Source organism: Myotis myotis, unplaced genomic scaffold (assembly GCF_014108235.1).
Source record: "Myotis myotis isolate mMyoMyo1 unplaced genomic scaffold, mMyoMyo1.p scaffold_m19_p_60, whole genome shotgun sequence".
In the NCBI taxonomy this organism is placed as follows: Eukaryota; Metazoa; Chordata; class Mammalia; order Chiroptera; family Vespertilionidae; genus Myotis; species Myotis myotis.
In genome coordinates, this window is record NW_023416369.1 from 93,027 (window position 1) to 106,182 (window position 13,156).

General features: G+C 39.8%; 1 protein-coding gene across 5 annotated transcripts in view; it reads left to right on the top strand.

Annotated features, from left to right (window-relative positions):
- The window catches only part of PPP4R4 (protein phosphatase 4 regulatory subunit 4), an 87,733-nt gene that overhangs the window by 21,804 nt on the left and 52,773 nt on the right, over nt 1–13,156 (top strand). For 4 of the 5 annotated variants that reach the window (XM_036315765.1, XM_036315767.1, XM_036315766.1 and 1 more), the window contains exon 3: nt 4,744–4,846. The exons of the other annotated variant lie outside the window; for it this stretch is intronic. In XM_036315765.1, the coding sequence (XP_036171658.1) occupies nt 4,744–4,846 (103 nt within the window). The remainder of the gene's footprint in view (nt 1–4,743; nt 4,847–13,156) is intronic. 5 annotated transcript variants of the gene reach the window in all.

Genomic DNA, 13,156 nt, shown 5'->3' on the forward strand with positions numbered 1-13,156 from the left:
CTTCTTATTTCTTTTTATTACCTATTGCACTTGCTCAAGCCTCCAACACAGTGTTGAATATGAGCGGAAATGTGAACATCCTTGTCCTATTCATGATTAGGGAGGAAGCACTCATTCTTTCACTGTTAAGTATGATGTTAGCTCTAAGTTTTTCATAGATGCCCTTTATCTGGTTGAAGAAGTTCCTTTCTACTTCTAGTTTGCTGATAGTTTTAAATCATGAGTGAATGTTGGATTTGTCAGACTTCTGTGTTTGTTGAGATGTTCATATGTGTTTTTTTAAAAGTCTGTCACATTGATTTTTTAAAAATTAAACTCTATTTTGAGATAATTGTAGAGTCACATACAGTTGTAAAAAATAATACAGATGCCAATTTTCTCTTTAACCTGTTTCCCCTTACAGAAAAATTTTGAAAAACTAAAGTACAATATTACAGCCAGTATATTGACATTGATACAATTAAGACAGTTAAGATTTTCATTATGCAGGTTACACTATTATAGTCACACTAGAGGTCCGGTGGCTGAAAATTCATGCATTGGAGGGGGTCCCTCAGCCCGGCCTGCCCCCTCTCACAGTCCAGGAGCCCTCAGGGGCGGGAGGCAACACCCCATTACACCTCTGCTGCTGCCACTGCCGGCAGCGCAAGCCTCGGCCGGACCTGGTTACCTGAGCCTCGGGCTGGCCCTAGGTGGCTGTGGGGCTGAGGGAACAAGGGGACTCTGGAGGCAGGTGTGCGGAACGAACGGGCCTGGCCTTGCCACACATCTGCTGCCACGGTGGGGCTGAGAGGACAGGAAGCCGCCATCTTGTGGCTGTGGGCGCCGCCATCTTTGAGGGCTGGGCAGTCAATTAGCATATTCCCTCCTTATTGGCTGTGGGTGCCGCCATCTTTGAGGACGGGGCAGCCAATTAGCATATTCTCTCATTGGCTGTGGGTGCCGCCATCTTTGAGGACAGGGCAGTCAATTAGCATATTCCCTCCTTATTGGCTGTGGGTGCCGCCATCTTTGAGGACGGGGCAGCCAATTAGCATATTCTCTCATTGGCTGTGGGTGCCGCCATCTTTGAGGACAGGGCAGTCAATTAGCATATTCCCTCCTTATTGGCTGTGGGTGCCGCCATCTTTGAGGGCAGAACAGTGAATTAGCATATTCCCTCCTTATTGGCTGTGGGCGCCGCATTCTTTGAGGGCTGGGCAGCAATTAGCATATTCCCTCCTTATTGGCTGTGGGTGCCGCCATCTTGGAGGACAGGGCAGCCAATTAGCATATTCTCTCCTTATTGGCTGTGGGCACCGCCATCTTTGAGGGCTGGGCAGTCAATTAGCATATTCCCTCCTGACTGGCTGTGGGCGCTGCATTCTTTGAGGGCTGGGCAGCAATTAGCATACTCCCTCCTTATTGGCTGTGGGCGCCACCATCTTGGAGGGCTGGGCAGTCAGTTAGCATACTCCCTCCTTATTGGCTGTGGGCGCCGCCATCTTGGAGGGCTGGGCAGTCAGTTAGCATACTCCCTCCTTATTGGCTGTGGGCGCCGCCATCTTGGAGGGCTGGGCAGTCAGTTAGCATACTCCCTCCTTATTGGCTGTGGGCGCCGCCATCTTTGAGGGCAGGGCAGTCAGCATACTCCCTCCTTATTGGCTGTGGGCGCCACCATCTTTGAGGGCTGGGCAGTCAGTTAGCATACTCCCTCCTTGTTGGCTGTGGGCGCCGCCATCTTGGAGGGCTGGGCATTCAGTTAGCATACTCCCTCCTTATTGGCTGTGGGCGCCGCCATCTTGGAGGGCTGGGCAGCCAGTTAGCATACTCCCTCCTTATTGGCTGTGGGCGCCGCCATCTTTGAGGGCTGGGCAGCCAGTTAGCATACTCCCTCCTTATTGGCTGTGGGCGCCGCCATCTTGGAGGGCTGGGCAGTCAGTTAGCATACTCCCTCCTTATTGGCTGTGGGTGCCTCCATCTTTGAGGGCTGGGCAGTCAGTTAGCATACTCCCTCCTTATTGGCTGTGGGCGCCTCCATCTTTGAGGGCTGGGCAGTCAGTTAGCATACTCCCTCCTTATTGGCTGTGGGCGCCGCCATCTTGGAAGGCTGGGCAGCCAGTTAGCATACTCCCTCCTTATTGGCTGTGGGTGCCGCCATCTTTGAGGGCTGGGCAGTCAATTAGCATATTCCCTCCTTATTAGATAGGATCTTTTTCCACATCCATCTCTAAACCCTGGAAACCACTGTCTTCTCCATTTGTATAATTTTGTCATTTCAAGAATGTTATGCAGAGGTGGGAACTTCACCCAGTGAGTCATCCATTTATTCATCCTTTAAAAAAAATTATTGAGTTGATTTTTAGAGAGGAATAGAGAGACAGAGAGAGAGAGAGATTGAGAGATTGGCTGCCTCATGCACGCAGCCTGACTGAGGATCAAACCCACAACCTGGTATGTGGCCTGACCGGGAGCATGCCGCCTTTTGGTGAACAGGAAACGCTCCAACTAACTGAGCCCCCCGGGCCAGAGCTTATTCATCTTTTTAAGAGACATTTACTGATCCTCTACTCTAGGCCAGAAACTGTCATATGAAACATTACCACTCTCTCTCTCTCTCTCTCTCTCTCTCTCTCTCTCTCTCTCTCTCTCTCTCTCTGTTCTTTAGCAGTGGATTTGTTTTCTGCAGCTACTATAATACATTACCATAAACTAGATGGCTTAAAACAAAGACATTTATTCTTTCACATTCTGGAAGCCATGATTCTGAAATTAGTGTCACTGAGTCAAAACCCAGTTGTCAGCAGGGCTCTAGGGAGAGGCTGTCCTTGCCTCTGCCAGCTTCTGTGGGTTGTCAGCATCCCCGACCTGTGGCTGCATCACTGCAGTCTCTGCTCTGTGGGCACACTGCCTTCTTTTCTGTGTCTTCTCCTCTGAGTGTCTCTTTTGATGCCTGGTACTGGGTTTATAGTCTTCCTGGGTAACCAGAATGGTCTCTTCATCTCAAGGTCCTTTTTTCTCTTTTCTTAAAAAAGATATATTTTATTGATTTTTTGCAGAGAGGAAGGGAGAGGGATAGAGTTAGAAACATCGATGAGAGAGAAACATTGATCAGCTGCCTCCTGCACACCCCTTACTGGGGATGTGCCGCAACCAAGGCACAAGCCCTTGACCGGAATCGAACCTGGGACCCTTCAGTCCGCAGGCTGATGCTCTATCCACTGAGCCAAACCGGTTAGGGCTCAAGGTCCTTTTTCAAGTGAAGATGACATCATGGAATGAAGGCTTAGGGCAGAGACATATTTTATGGGGTGGGAAGGGCACCATTCAACCTACTACAACTAGTAATTTTATATGCAACTTTAATTTCCTTTTTTAGACCATCTTCCCATCTTGGCATGCGTCCCTTATTTCAGTCCCATTCCTTCTTGACTTTTGTCTTTTAAAGTATTCACTTAGGGCAGTGATGGCGAACCTTTGAGCTCGGTGTGTCAGCATTTTGAAAAACCCTAACTTAACTCTGGTGCTGTGTCACATATAGAAATTTTTTGATATTTGCAACCATAGTAAAACAAAGATTTATATTTTTGATATTTATTTCATATATTTAAATGCCATTTAACAAAGAAAAATCAACCAAAAAAATGAGTTCGCGTGTCACTTCTGACACACGTGTCATAGGTTCGCCATCACTGACTTAGGGAGAGGTGACAGCAGTGGAATATTGTGCTGACTGGTGGTTCGTAGCCTGCCTTACTACAACAGGGCAAATGCCTTTCTTCATAGCTCTGCAGCTCTGCAGAACCTGTTTCTTATTAACAGAACTTATAAAACTGAAGCAAACAAATATAATACCTTAAAAACCATATTAAGATCTTAACATACATATAATAACAAATAGTTCCACTTGAAGAGCTAAGTTAAAATAATTTTAATTAAGATAAATAAATATGGCATCAGCAATTAGCATGTAAATTGGCATCAGAATAGCAGTGCCACATTTACTAGCATCTTTTATATATATATATATATATACTAGTATGTCAGGTACTTAGAAATCTTAGAGTTTATGTTTTAAAATCAAAGAATTTTTTGTATGGAACTGGTTTTTCAGATGAATCTGAACACCTTTTCTAAAGTATTTAGACCACTAGAGCATCACTGAGATTATTTTGATAAAACTTTAGTGACCTAATGAATAATATGTCAAAAAGATACTGTATAAATATACCCCACTGACCTTTAAGAATGTTGAGTATTTCTTTAAGAAGTTCTGGCAACTCACAGAGTTAGTCTAGGCTGGCCACAGGTAACTTCATTATAACAGAAGGAAGTTGTATGATTCTGTGTAGTTGGTTTTGTTGCTATTCCTGTTGTAGTGATTATTAATATTTTACCATGATGAAAACTTTCCATTTATATTTTTTAGACAGTACAGCAAATTGGTAGGTCATACGAAAAAAAATGAGGTAGAATTTTAAAGTATTTAATAATAGTCTTAAAACCTTTTAAACTTAAAAGTTAATCTTGTTTTTAGCATGAGCTTAATATTTTCATGCACATGTTATAAGATTTACTTAATGAAATTTCTGTCCTGGTTTTATTTTTGTATTTAAGTAATGGTGTTTGAAATTTAAAACTTTGTCAAAGTCTTAGTGTTTGTCATTAAAAGCAGCCATTTTTCAAATTAATCTGCTTTTTATAGTCATAAACTAGGTATTCAGCTTACAATTACAAATTGTAAATTTGTCTTTTCTCTGTAAGTGCTGGTCAAGATATCCAGGGAACAAGTGTGATTGCAAATCTCCCGTTTTTGATGCGACAGAATCCTGCTGAGACACTTCGGAGAGTCTTGCCAAAAGTTAGAGTAAGTTGGTGCGAAATGAGTTTTGAATTTGCCATTTTTTTCATTGTCAGGAGAAAACTTCGGAGCTTTTGGTGGCTGATCTTTTGTGCCTTAATCATTGAGTGGAGGGAGGATTATGATGCACGTTTTGTATTGTGATGAAAATATTTAGGGGAATTAGTTGATGGAAATGGAGAAATCCAGGTCTTAGTTGAAATAAAGATTTCTTTAGTCATTTTCTGAGTAGAGACATTTTAATAAAGTTAGCTTTTCAGTATCTCAGAAAAATTTTAGTTTTACAAAATCATAGCTATCTTTTAAAAATTTTTTATTTATTATTGATAGTATTACAGATGTCCTCCATTTTTCTTCCCTTTGCCCCCCTCCACCCACTTCCTTTGCCCCCTTCTTCCCACATTATTATTTGTGTCTGTGGGCTATTCGTATATGCATATATGTTACTTGGTGAATCTATATTATTTGGTATTCTGTTAAGTTAAATTTATATTAATAGTATTCAACAACATTGATAATATATAATTTCACTGATATTCTTAATAATGACCCTGTGGTGTGACTTCTAAAGAATCATCAAATAAAGATTGAATTGGACCATCACAATTTTAGTTTTATATTCATTTTATTGCTTCCTAAATTCTTCAGAATTAGTTTTCCTGCTATAAACAAAAAATATTTGATCTATTAGAATATTCTTTCCTCTATTTAGTTATTTATGGGTTATCCTATATAATAAAAGCCTAATAGGCTAAGTGTTTGGTCAACGGGTCGGTCATTCAACCAATCAAAGTGTAATATGTTAATGATATGCTAAGGCCACTCAACTGCTTGCTATGACAAGCACACTGACCACCAGGGGGCAGACGCTCCAGTCAGTAGGTTAGCATGCTGCTGGGGTCCGGCTGATCGGGACTGAGTGAGACTGGCTGGACATGCCCTGGAGCCCTCCCATGGTCCCTTCCCACTGGCCAACCTCCCTCATCTCTCCCCAGCCCCGATTGTGCACCGATGGGGCCCCTCAGCCTGGCCTGCGCCCTCTTGCAATCCAGGACCCCTTGGGGGATGTCGGCGAGCTGGTTTCGGCCTGATCCCACAGGCCAGGCCCAGGGACCCCATGGTGCTGAATTTGTGCACCAGGCCTCTAGTTAATATATATTGTTAAAAATATAAGATTTATTATTCATTTGTACCTATGTGCAAAGTGCTGGTCTTAAGAACTTGAATGAACAAAACAGACAACAATGTATGTGTCCTTAGGGAGCTTACCTATAATGGTGTCAGGGAGGTTACATACTAATGGGGATTATGTTTGCTAATAGTTTTGTATACTTTTCTTTGGCTTTCTGTTTGGTTGTAACTTTTCCCTAACTTTTAAATTAATTTATATGTGTTTAAAATACTGTAATTATTAGTGTACCCTTGTGTTTTATTTTTAGGCATATATAGACATATATAGCATGGTTCCAATTACTATGATTTAAATTAGATGTAGGGATGTACCATGTTATTTTTACAAGATACCTACCCTTCTATCCTGGCAGAATGAGGTGGTTGTTTTTTTTTTTTTAGTTGTTACAATGATGAATTGAGGTGTTTATTATGTTTATTTTAGCATTGCATGTGATTCAAAAGTGAATCAAGCCTTTTCATATCTATTTTCCCGGAGTCATGCTATAATTTAAATGGAATTAAGTCTACACAGTTTAAGTTTAATTTTACATTCAACTTCAGTGATATTAACTGACCTGTGCTTGTTAGCTTAACACCTAGAAGTGCCGATTAAACAACATTAGAAGGAACAGGTAGTTAGGTCCTCTTGACTAAGAGTTATTCTAGCCCCGGCTGGGTGGCTTGGTAGGTTGGAGTGTTGTCCCATACACCAAAAGGTTTAGGGTTTGATTCCTGGTCAGGGCACATACCTAGGCTGCAGGTTTAATGTCCGTATGGGAGGAAAATGATTGCTATTTCTCACACTAATGTTTCTCTCTCTCTCTTAAGAATAAAGTTATTCTATATTACATGAATTAGATTTAAAGCTAAATATATTGAGCATTCTATACACATACTGTGTTGAGCAGGCTAAATCTGGTCCACAGAGGGTATTGAATGTCCAAAGTTTCATGAAGTAAAAATAAAAAATGAAGGATAGAGAGTAGTGACCTTGAGGGTTCTAAATTATTTTGAAAAAATCATTTTGCTAATGAGGTTACAATAAAGTTAATTAAATAACTCCCCCAATATTAATTTTATGGGAATATGTAAAGAATATTATATACTCATCTATAGAGTATATTTACACAAAGAATCAAATGTGTCTGCTGAAACTATATAACTGAGCTATAAAGATGACTTTAATAACTTTTTAAAGTAATAAAAATTAATCCATATTATAAAAACTGAATAAATGGATACTATAAAGAAAATGTATACTAATGAATATGTACTAAGAAAATATTTGATGAAATAATTTCATTTATTTCTTGAGTTAATCAACATGCAGTCCTTTATTTAGGATTCTCATTTATCTTGCTCTGTACTAAAAAATACAAAAAGATGGAATTCAGTCCCAGATTAGATTCTATATCAAGTAGGCCTAAAAACTATATGGAAAACAATTGAAGAATAGGCATAGGAGAGTATTTAATTGTGTGATTCTGACTATATCTAAAAATGCTGAAGAGTTAAGCAACTGGATAAGACTTTATGGGGCAATAATAATGACTGTTAAAGAGGGTTTGCTATATAATGTAGGCAGCTAAACTTTTAAAAACCTCATGTCAAATTATAAAACCTATGTTATGTGCAACTCATTTTTAAATCATTGTATTAAGATATTGTTAAGAAGTATTTGTACTTATAGTAAGCACCGTCTTCAATTCTGCCTTACTTCTGGGAGTCATTACTTTCAAGTGGTAAAATGACCAAAAAAAAATTACGCGGTGCCACTTTTTTCACTTTTGCCATGGGCATAATTTCTATTTAAAAAAATATATATTTTTATTGATTTCAGAGAGGAAGGGAGAAGGAGAGAGAGATAGAAACATCAATGATGAGAGAGGATCATTGATTGGCTGCCTCCTGCACACCCCACACTGGGGATTGAGCCCGCAACCTGGGCATGTGCCCTTGACCAGAATCGAACCTGGGACCCTTCAGTCCAGAGGCTCACGCCCTATCCACTGAGCAAAACCAGCCAGGGCTAATTTCTTAGTTAATCTTATAAAAAAGCAATCTTGTAATAGAAGCGAGTGTTTAATGATACTGGCATTTTGATTCATACGGAAATATCTACTGAGTGCCTTCCATGTGCTGGCACTTGTTCTGAGCACTGAGAACATAGAGGTGAATAAAATAGACAACTAGCTGTCAAGGAGGTTACAGTTCATAAAGGGGAAACACACATAAAATAAGTAGGTGAGTGTAAATATCAGGAGGGAGTGACAGGGGGAACTTACTGTGCATTGGGAGGTCAAAGAAAGCCTTGTTGAGGAGCCCTTAAAACTGAAGAGCTAGGAGGAAGCAGACATTTGAAGAGTCAGGAATGAGTGATCCCGGCTGAGAGAGCAGTACATAGCCCCTAGGATGAAAGAGCTTGGGGGAATTGAAAGAGGCATGTTTGGTTGGAACCCAGTGCTCTGGGTCGGGTGTGACTTCAAAAGACGGTAGAGCAGGGGTGGGCAAACTTTTTGACTCGAGGGCCACAATGGTTCTTAAACTGCACCGGAGGGCTGGAACAAAAGCATGGATGGAGTGTTTGTGTGAACTAATATAAATTCAAAGTAAACATCATTACATAAAAGGGTACGGACTTTTTTTTTTTTTTTTTAGTTTTATTCATTTCAAACGGGCGGGCCGTAGTTTGCCCACAGCTGCGTTAGAGTGATGGTGACAGAGCATGCAAGAGTTGTTCTTTCTCAGGACAGTGGAAAATCAGGAAGGCTTTAAGCAGAGCAGTGACTTGCCCATTCACATTTTACAGTGATCATTTTAATTGTGTGTAAAGTAGATTGGAATGGGAGCATTAGGAAACTATAGAACTGGCCTTCATATTTGATGGTGGTTGGATCAGGAACAAGTCAAGCGTGTGGGCTCTTACCGTGTTTGTTCGACACTACTAGACATTCTAAACAGTGCGATAAATCAGCAAAAAGAAATGAAAGGGATCCACATCGCAGAGAAAGAAGAAAAACAGTCGTGTGTGGTTTTTTTTGGTCATATAACATTATCATTTATGATGGAATCTACAAAAGAAAAATACTAGCATTTGCTGAATATAGAAATGTTTCAGGATACAAGATCAATATACAAATCACGAAAACAAGCAATTGGAAACTGAACTTTCTCTTAACCTATCCCAATAGTGCTAAAGTATGTGATACTTAGAGATTAATCTGAAAAATGACATGCGAGATCTGTATACTGAAAACTATAGAACATTGCTGAGAGAAATAACATGAGGCTAAGTAAATGGAAAGAGACACCATGCTTGTGGATCAGATAACTCAATATTGCTAAGATACCAGTTCTTCCCATATCAATCTATATATTTAATGCAAAATAATAAAAATTCCAGTAGGTTAGTTTTTTTTTTTTTTGGTAGGAAATTACAAGCTAATTCTAAAATTCATATGAAAATACAAAGGACCAAGAATAGCCAAAATAATTTTGAAAAAGAGAAACAAAGTTGGAGGACTTTTACTACCTGATTTTGAGACATTGTATACAGCTACAGCAATGAAGACCATGTGATATTGGTATAGAGACAAATCAATGGGACATATATAGAGAAAAAAAGCCCTCTACATGTGCATTGCCAGTTGATTTTAACACAGGTGCAAAGGCCTGTCCATGTACCGAGGACAGTTTTTTCAACAAATGGTGCTGGGTCAATTGGGAAAAAGTCTATACCTTGTACCACATACAAAAATGAACTCAAAATAGATTATGGACCTAAGAATTGAAAACCAAAATGATAAAAACTTGTAGAGAAAAATCTTTGTGACTTTGGATTAGGCAAAGTTGGTTTTATATTTGACATGAAAAGCATCATCCATAGAAGAAAATTTTGATAAATTTGGGCTCATGAAACTTAAAGCTTCTACTCTTCAGAAGACACTGTTAAGAGAATGAAAAGACAAGTGACAGAATGGGAGGAAATATTTATAAATCATATATCTGATAAGAACATGTGTTCAAAATACATAAAGAACTCTCAAACTCAATAATAAGAAAACAACCCAATTTTTAAAAACAAGCAAAAATTTGAACAGATACTTCACCAAAGACGATTTTTGGATGGCCAATCAGCATAAGAAAAGATGTTCAGCATGCTTAGTCATTAGATAAATGCAAATAAATCTCTACGCAGTCTAGAATATCTGTGCTAAAAAAGTCTTTGCAGATGTTTTTAAATGTTGCTTCTGCCTAATCACCTCTCTGCTATCTCTCTAGGTCTCAAATTTCTTACATATTAGACCTTTCCATAGTATCTCTATGTCTTTTACCTTTTTATTTTTTGTCATTTTCTCTTTGTGATTCATTCTGATTATTGATTTTGATTATTAGTTTTCTGGTCTAGAATTTTTGTTTAGCTCTTTAAAAAATCTGCCACATCCTTTCTTTTATGTCTTAGAATTTTCTGTTGAATTTTTCAATTGTATCTTTGAACCAGGTGTGCATCAGATACACCAATATCTGGAGCTCCTGTGGGTGCACTTCTGTTTTCTGTTGCTTCTGCTGGTTCTGATTCATATTATCTCTTCATGTGCCTGGATAGTATTGACTGTGTGCTTGATCTTGAATTCAATACATTATTTGTGGAAATAGTTTGAGGCCCAGGGTGATATTTTCCTGTAGAAAGGAATATTTTATCTTCTGGCAGCTGCTTAACTTCACTAGCAATAAAGTCTCACTTAACCCATTTTAGGTGTCGGATGATTTGAAGCTGGGCTGTTCTCCCTGCAAAGGTCAGTTTGCTGATGGATTGCCCTTATCCTATCCCAGGGTCTTACCAGCGCTTCTTAGAGGCTGTTAAAAAAGGCAGTTAAGCTTTTGGCCACTAAGGAGCCTTTTCTAGAATCAGCAGATGGTCCCAGAGGAAAAAAACAGTCCCCAAATTACTCGATCAGATAACTCAATATTGCTAAGATACCAGTTCCCATATCAATCTATATATTTTGATATATAGAATTCTATTATTTGTTAGACGGGCAATCTTGCTAGCAATGGGCCATCTTGCTAGTAATGGGCCATCTTTCTAGTAATGGGCGATTTTGCTAGTAATGGACAATCTTTCTAGTAATGGGCCATCTTGCTAGTAATGGGTAATCTAAGTTAGGTAATTTTTAAATTTTGGATGAGTAACCTTATTCATTTCCAGATGCCTTTATGCAGCTGATTTGTATATTTTTTCAAGCTTTTTATATTATCCTCATCAGGAGAACTGATCAGAATTACCTGCTCTGCCATTACTGAAAGAAGTTCCTTTTCCTTTTTATTTTTTCTTCTTGATTTACTATTAAAACAATATTAACCCAAAATGTTTCTGTACGTACACCTGCACCCCTCCCCCATATCCTGTCATCATCCTTAACCTGCAGATTTTCTTTTTTTTTTAATTAAATCTTTATTGTTCAGATTATTACAGTTGTTCCTCTTTTTTCCCCCTGTAGCTCCTCTCCACCCGGTTCCCACCCCACCCTCAGCCCTTACCCCACCCCCCACTGTCCTCATCCATAGGTGCACGATTTTTGTCCAGTCTCTTCCCGAACCCCCCACATTCCCTCCCCCCCCCCTAAATAGTCAGTCCATTCCCTTTCTATGCCCCTGATTCTATTATATTCACGTTTATTCTGTTCATCAGATTATTTATTCACTTGATTTTTAGATTCACTTGTTGATAGGTGTGTATTTGTTGTTCATAATTTGTACCTTTACCTTTTTCTTCTCCTTCCTCTACTTAAAGGATACCTTTCAGCATTTCATATAATACTGGTTTAGTGGTGATGAACTCCTTTAGCTTTTTCTTATCTGTGAAGCTCTTTATCTGACCTTCAATTCTGAATGATAGCTTTGCTGGGTAAAGTAATCTTGGTTCTAGGTTCTTGGTATTCATCACTTTGAGTATTTCTTGCCACTCCCTTCTGGCCTGCATAGTTTCTGTTGAGAAATCAGCTGACTGTCGTATGGGTACGCCCTTGTAGGTAACTGACTGTCTTTCTCTTGCTGCTTTTAAGATTCTCTCTTTGTGTTTTGCTCTTGGCATTTTAATTATGATGTGTCTTGGTGTGGTTCTCTTTGGATTCCTTTTGTTTGTGGTTCTCTGCGCTTCCTGGACTTGTAAGTCTATTTCTTTCACCAGGTAGGGGAAGTTTTCTGTTATTATTTCTTCAAATAGGTTTCAATATCTTGCTCTCTCTCTTCTTCTGGCACCCCCATAATTCGGATGTTGGTATGCTTGAAGTTGTCCCAGAGGCTCCTTACACTATCTTCATATTTTTGGATTCTTTTTTCTTTTTGTTTTTCCGGTTGGGTGTTTCTTGCTTCTTCGTATTTCAAATCTTTGACTTGATTCTTGTTATCCTCTGGTCTGCTGTTGGAACTCTGTATAATATTCTTTGTTTCAGTCAGTGTATGCTTAATTTCTAGTTGGTCCTTTATCATAACCTCGAGGGTCTCACTAGATTTCTTGAGGGTCTCACTACATTTATCGGTGGTTTCTAGAAAATTCTTGAAAAACCTTATAAGTGTGGTTTTGAACTCTATATCCATTAGTTTGCTTTCCTCCATTTCTGTCATTTGTGACCTGTTTCTTTGTCTCTGCATTTTGGCTGCTTTCCTGTGTTGATAGAGTGGCTTTCTGTGCTAGGTGTCCTACAGGGCCCAGTGGCTCAGCCTCCCCAATTACCTGAGGTGGACACTCTTGGTGCACCCCTTTGTGGGCTTTGTGCACAGTCTTGTTGTAGTTAAGCCTTGATTGTAGTTGGTATCACTGGGAGGAATTGACCTCCAGGCCAGTTGGCTGTGAGAATCATTTGTGTCTGTGGTGGGAGAACTTCTGTGCTGGAGACACCCTTCTGGGGCAAGACTTGCTTTAGTGGGGCTTTGGTGCTCACTGAGTCTGCCCCCTGAGTGTGTCCCTTATGGATCTGAGGAGTTGTAATCTGGATGGTCCCACTCTGACCACTGGGTACACTGGCACTTGGATCTCTAAGGAGGTGCTAATTTAGCCTCTGCCTGAGGCTATCAGGCAGGAGCTATGGAGAGATCTGCAGATTCCTCTTCTTTTTGGGGGGTTTGGAGGTGCCCAGATGA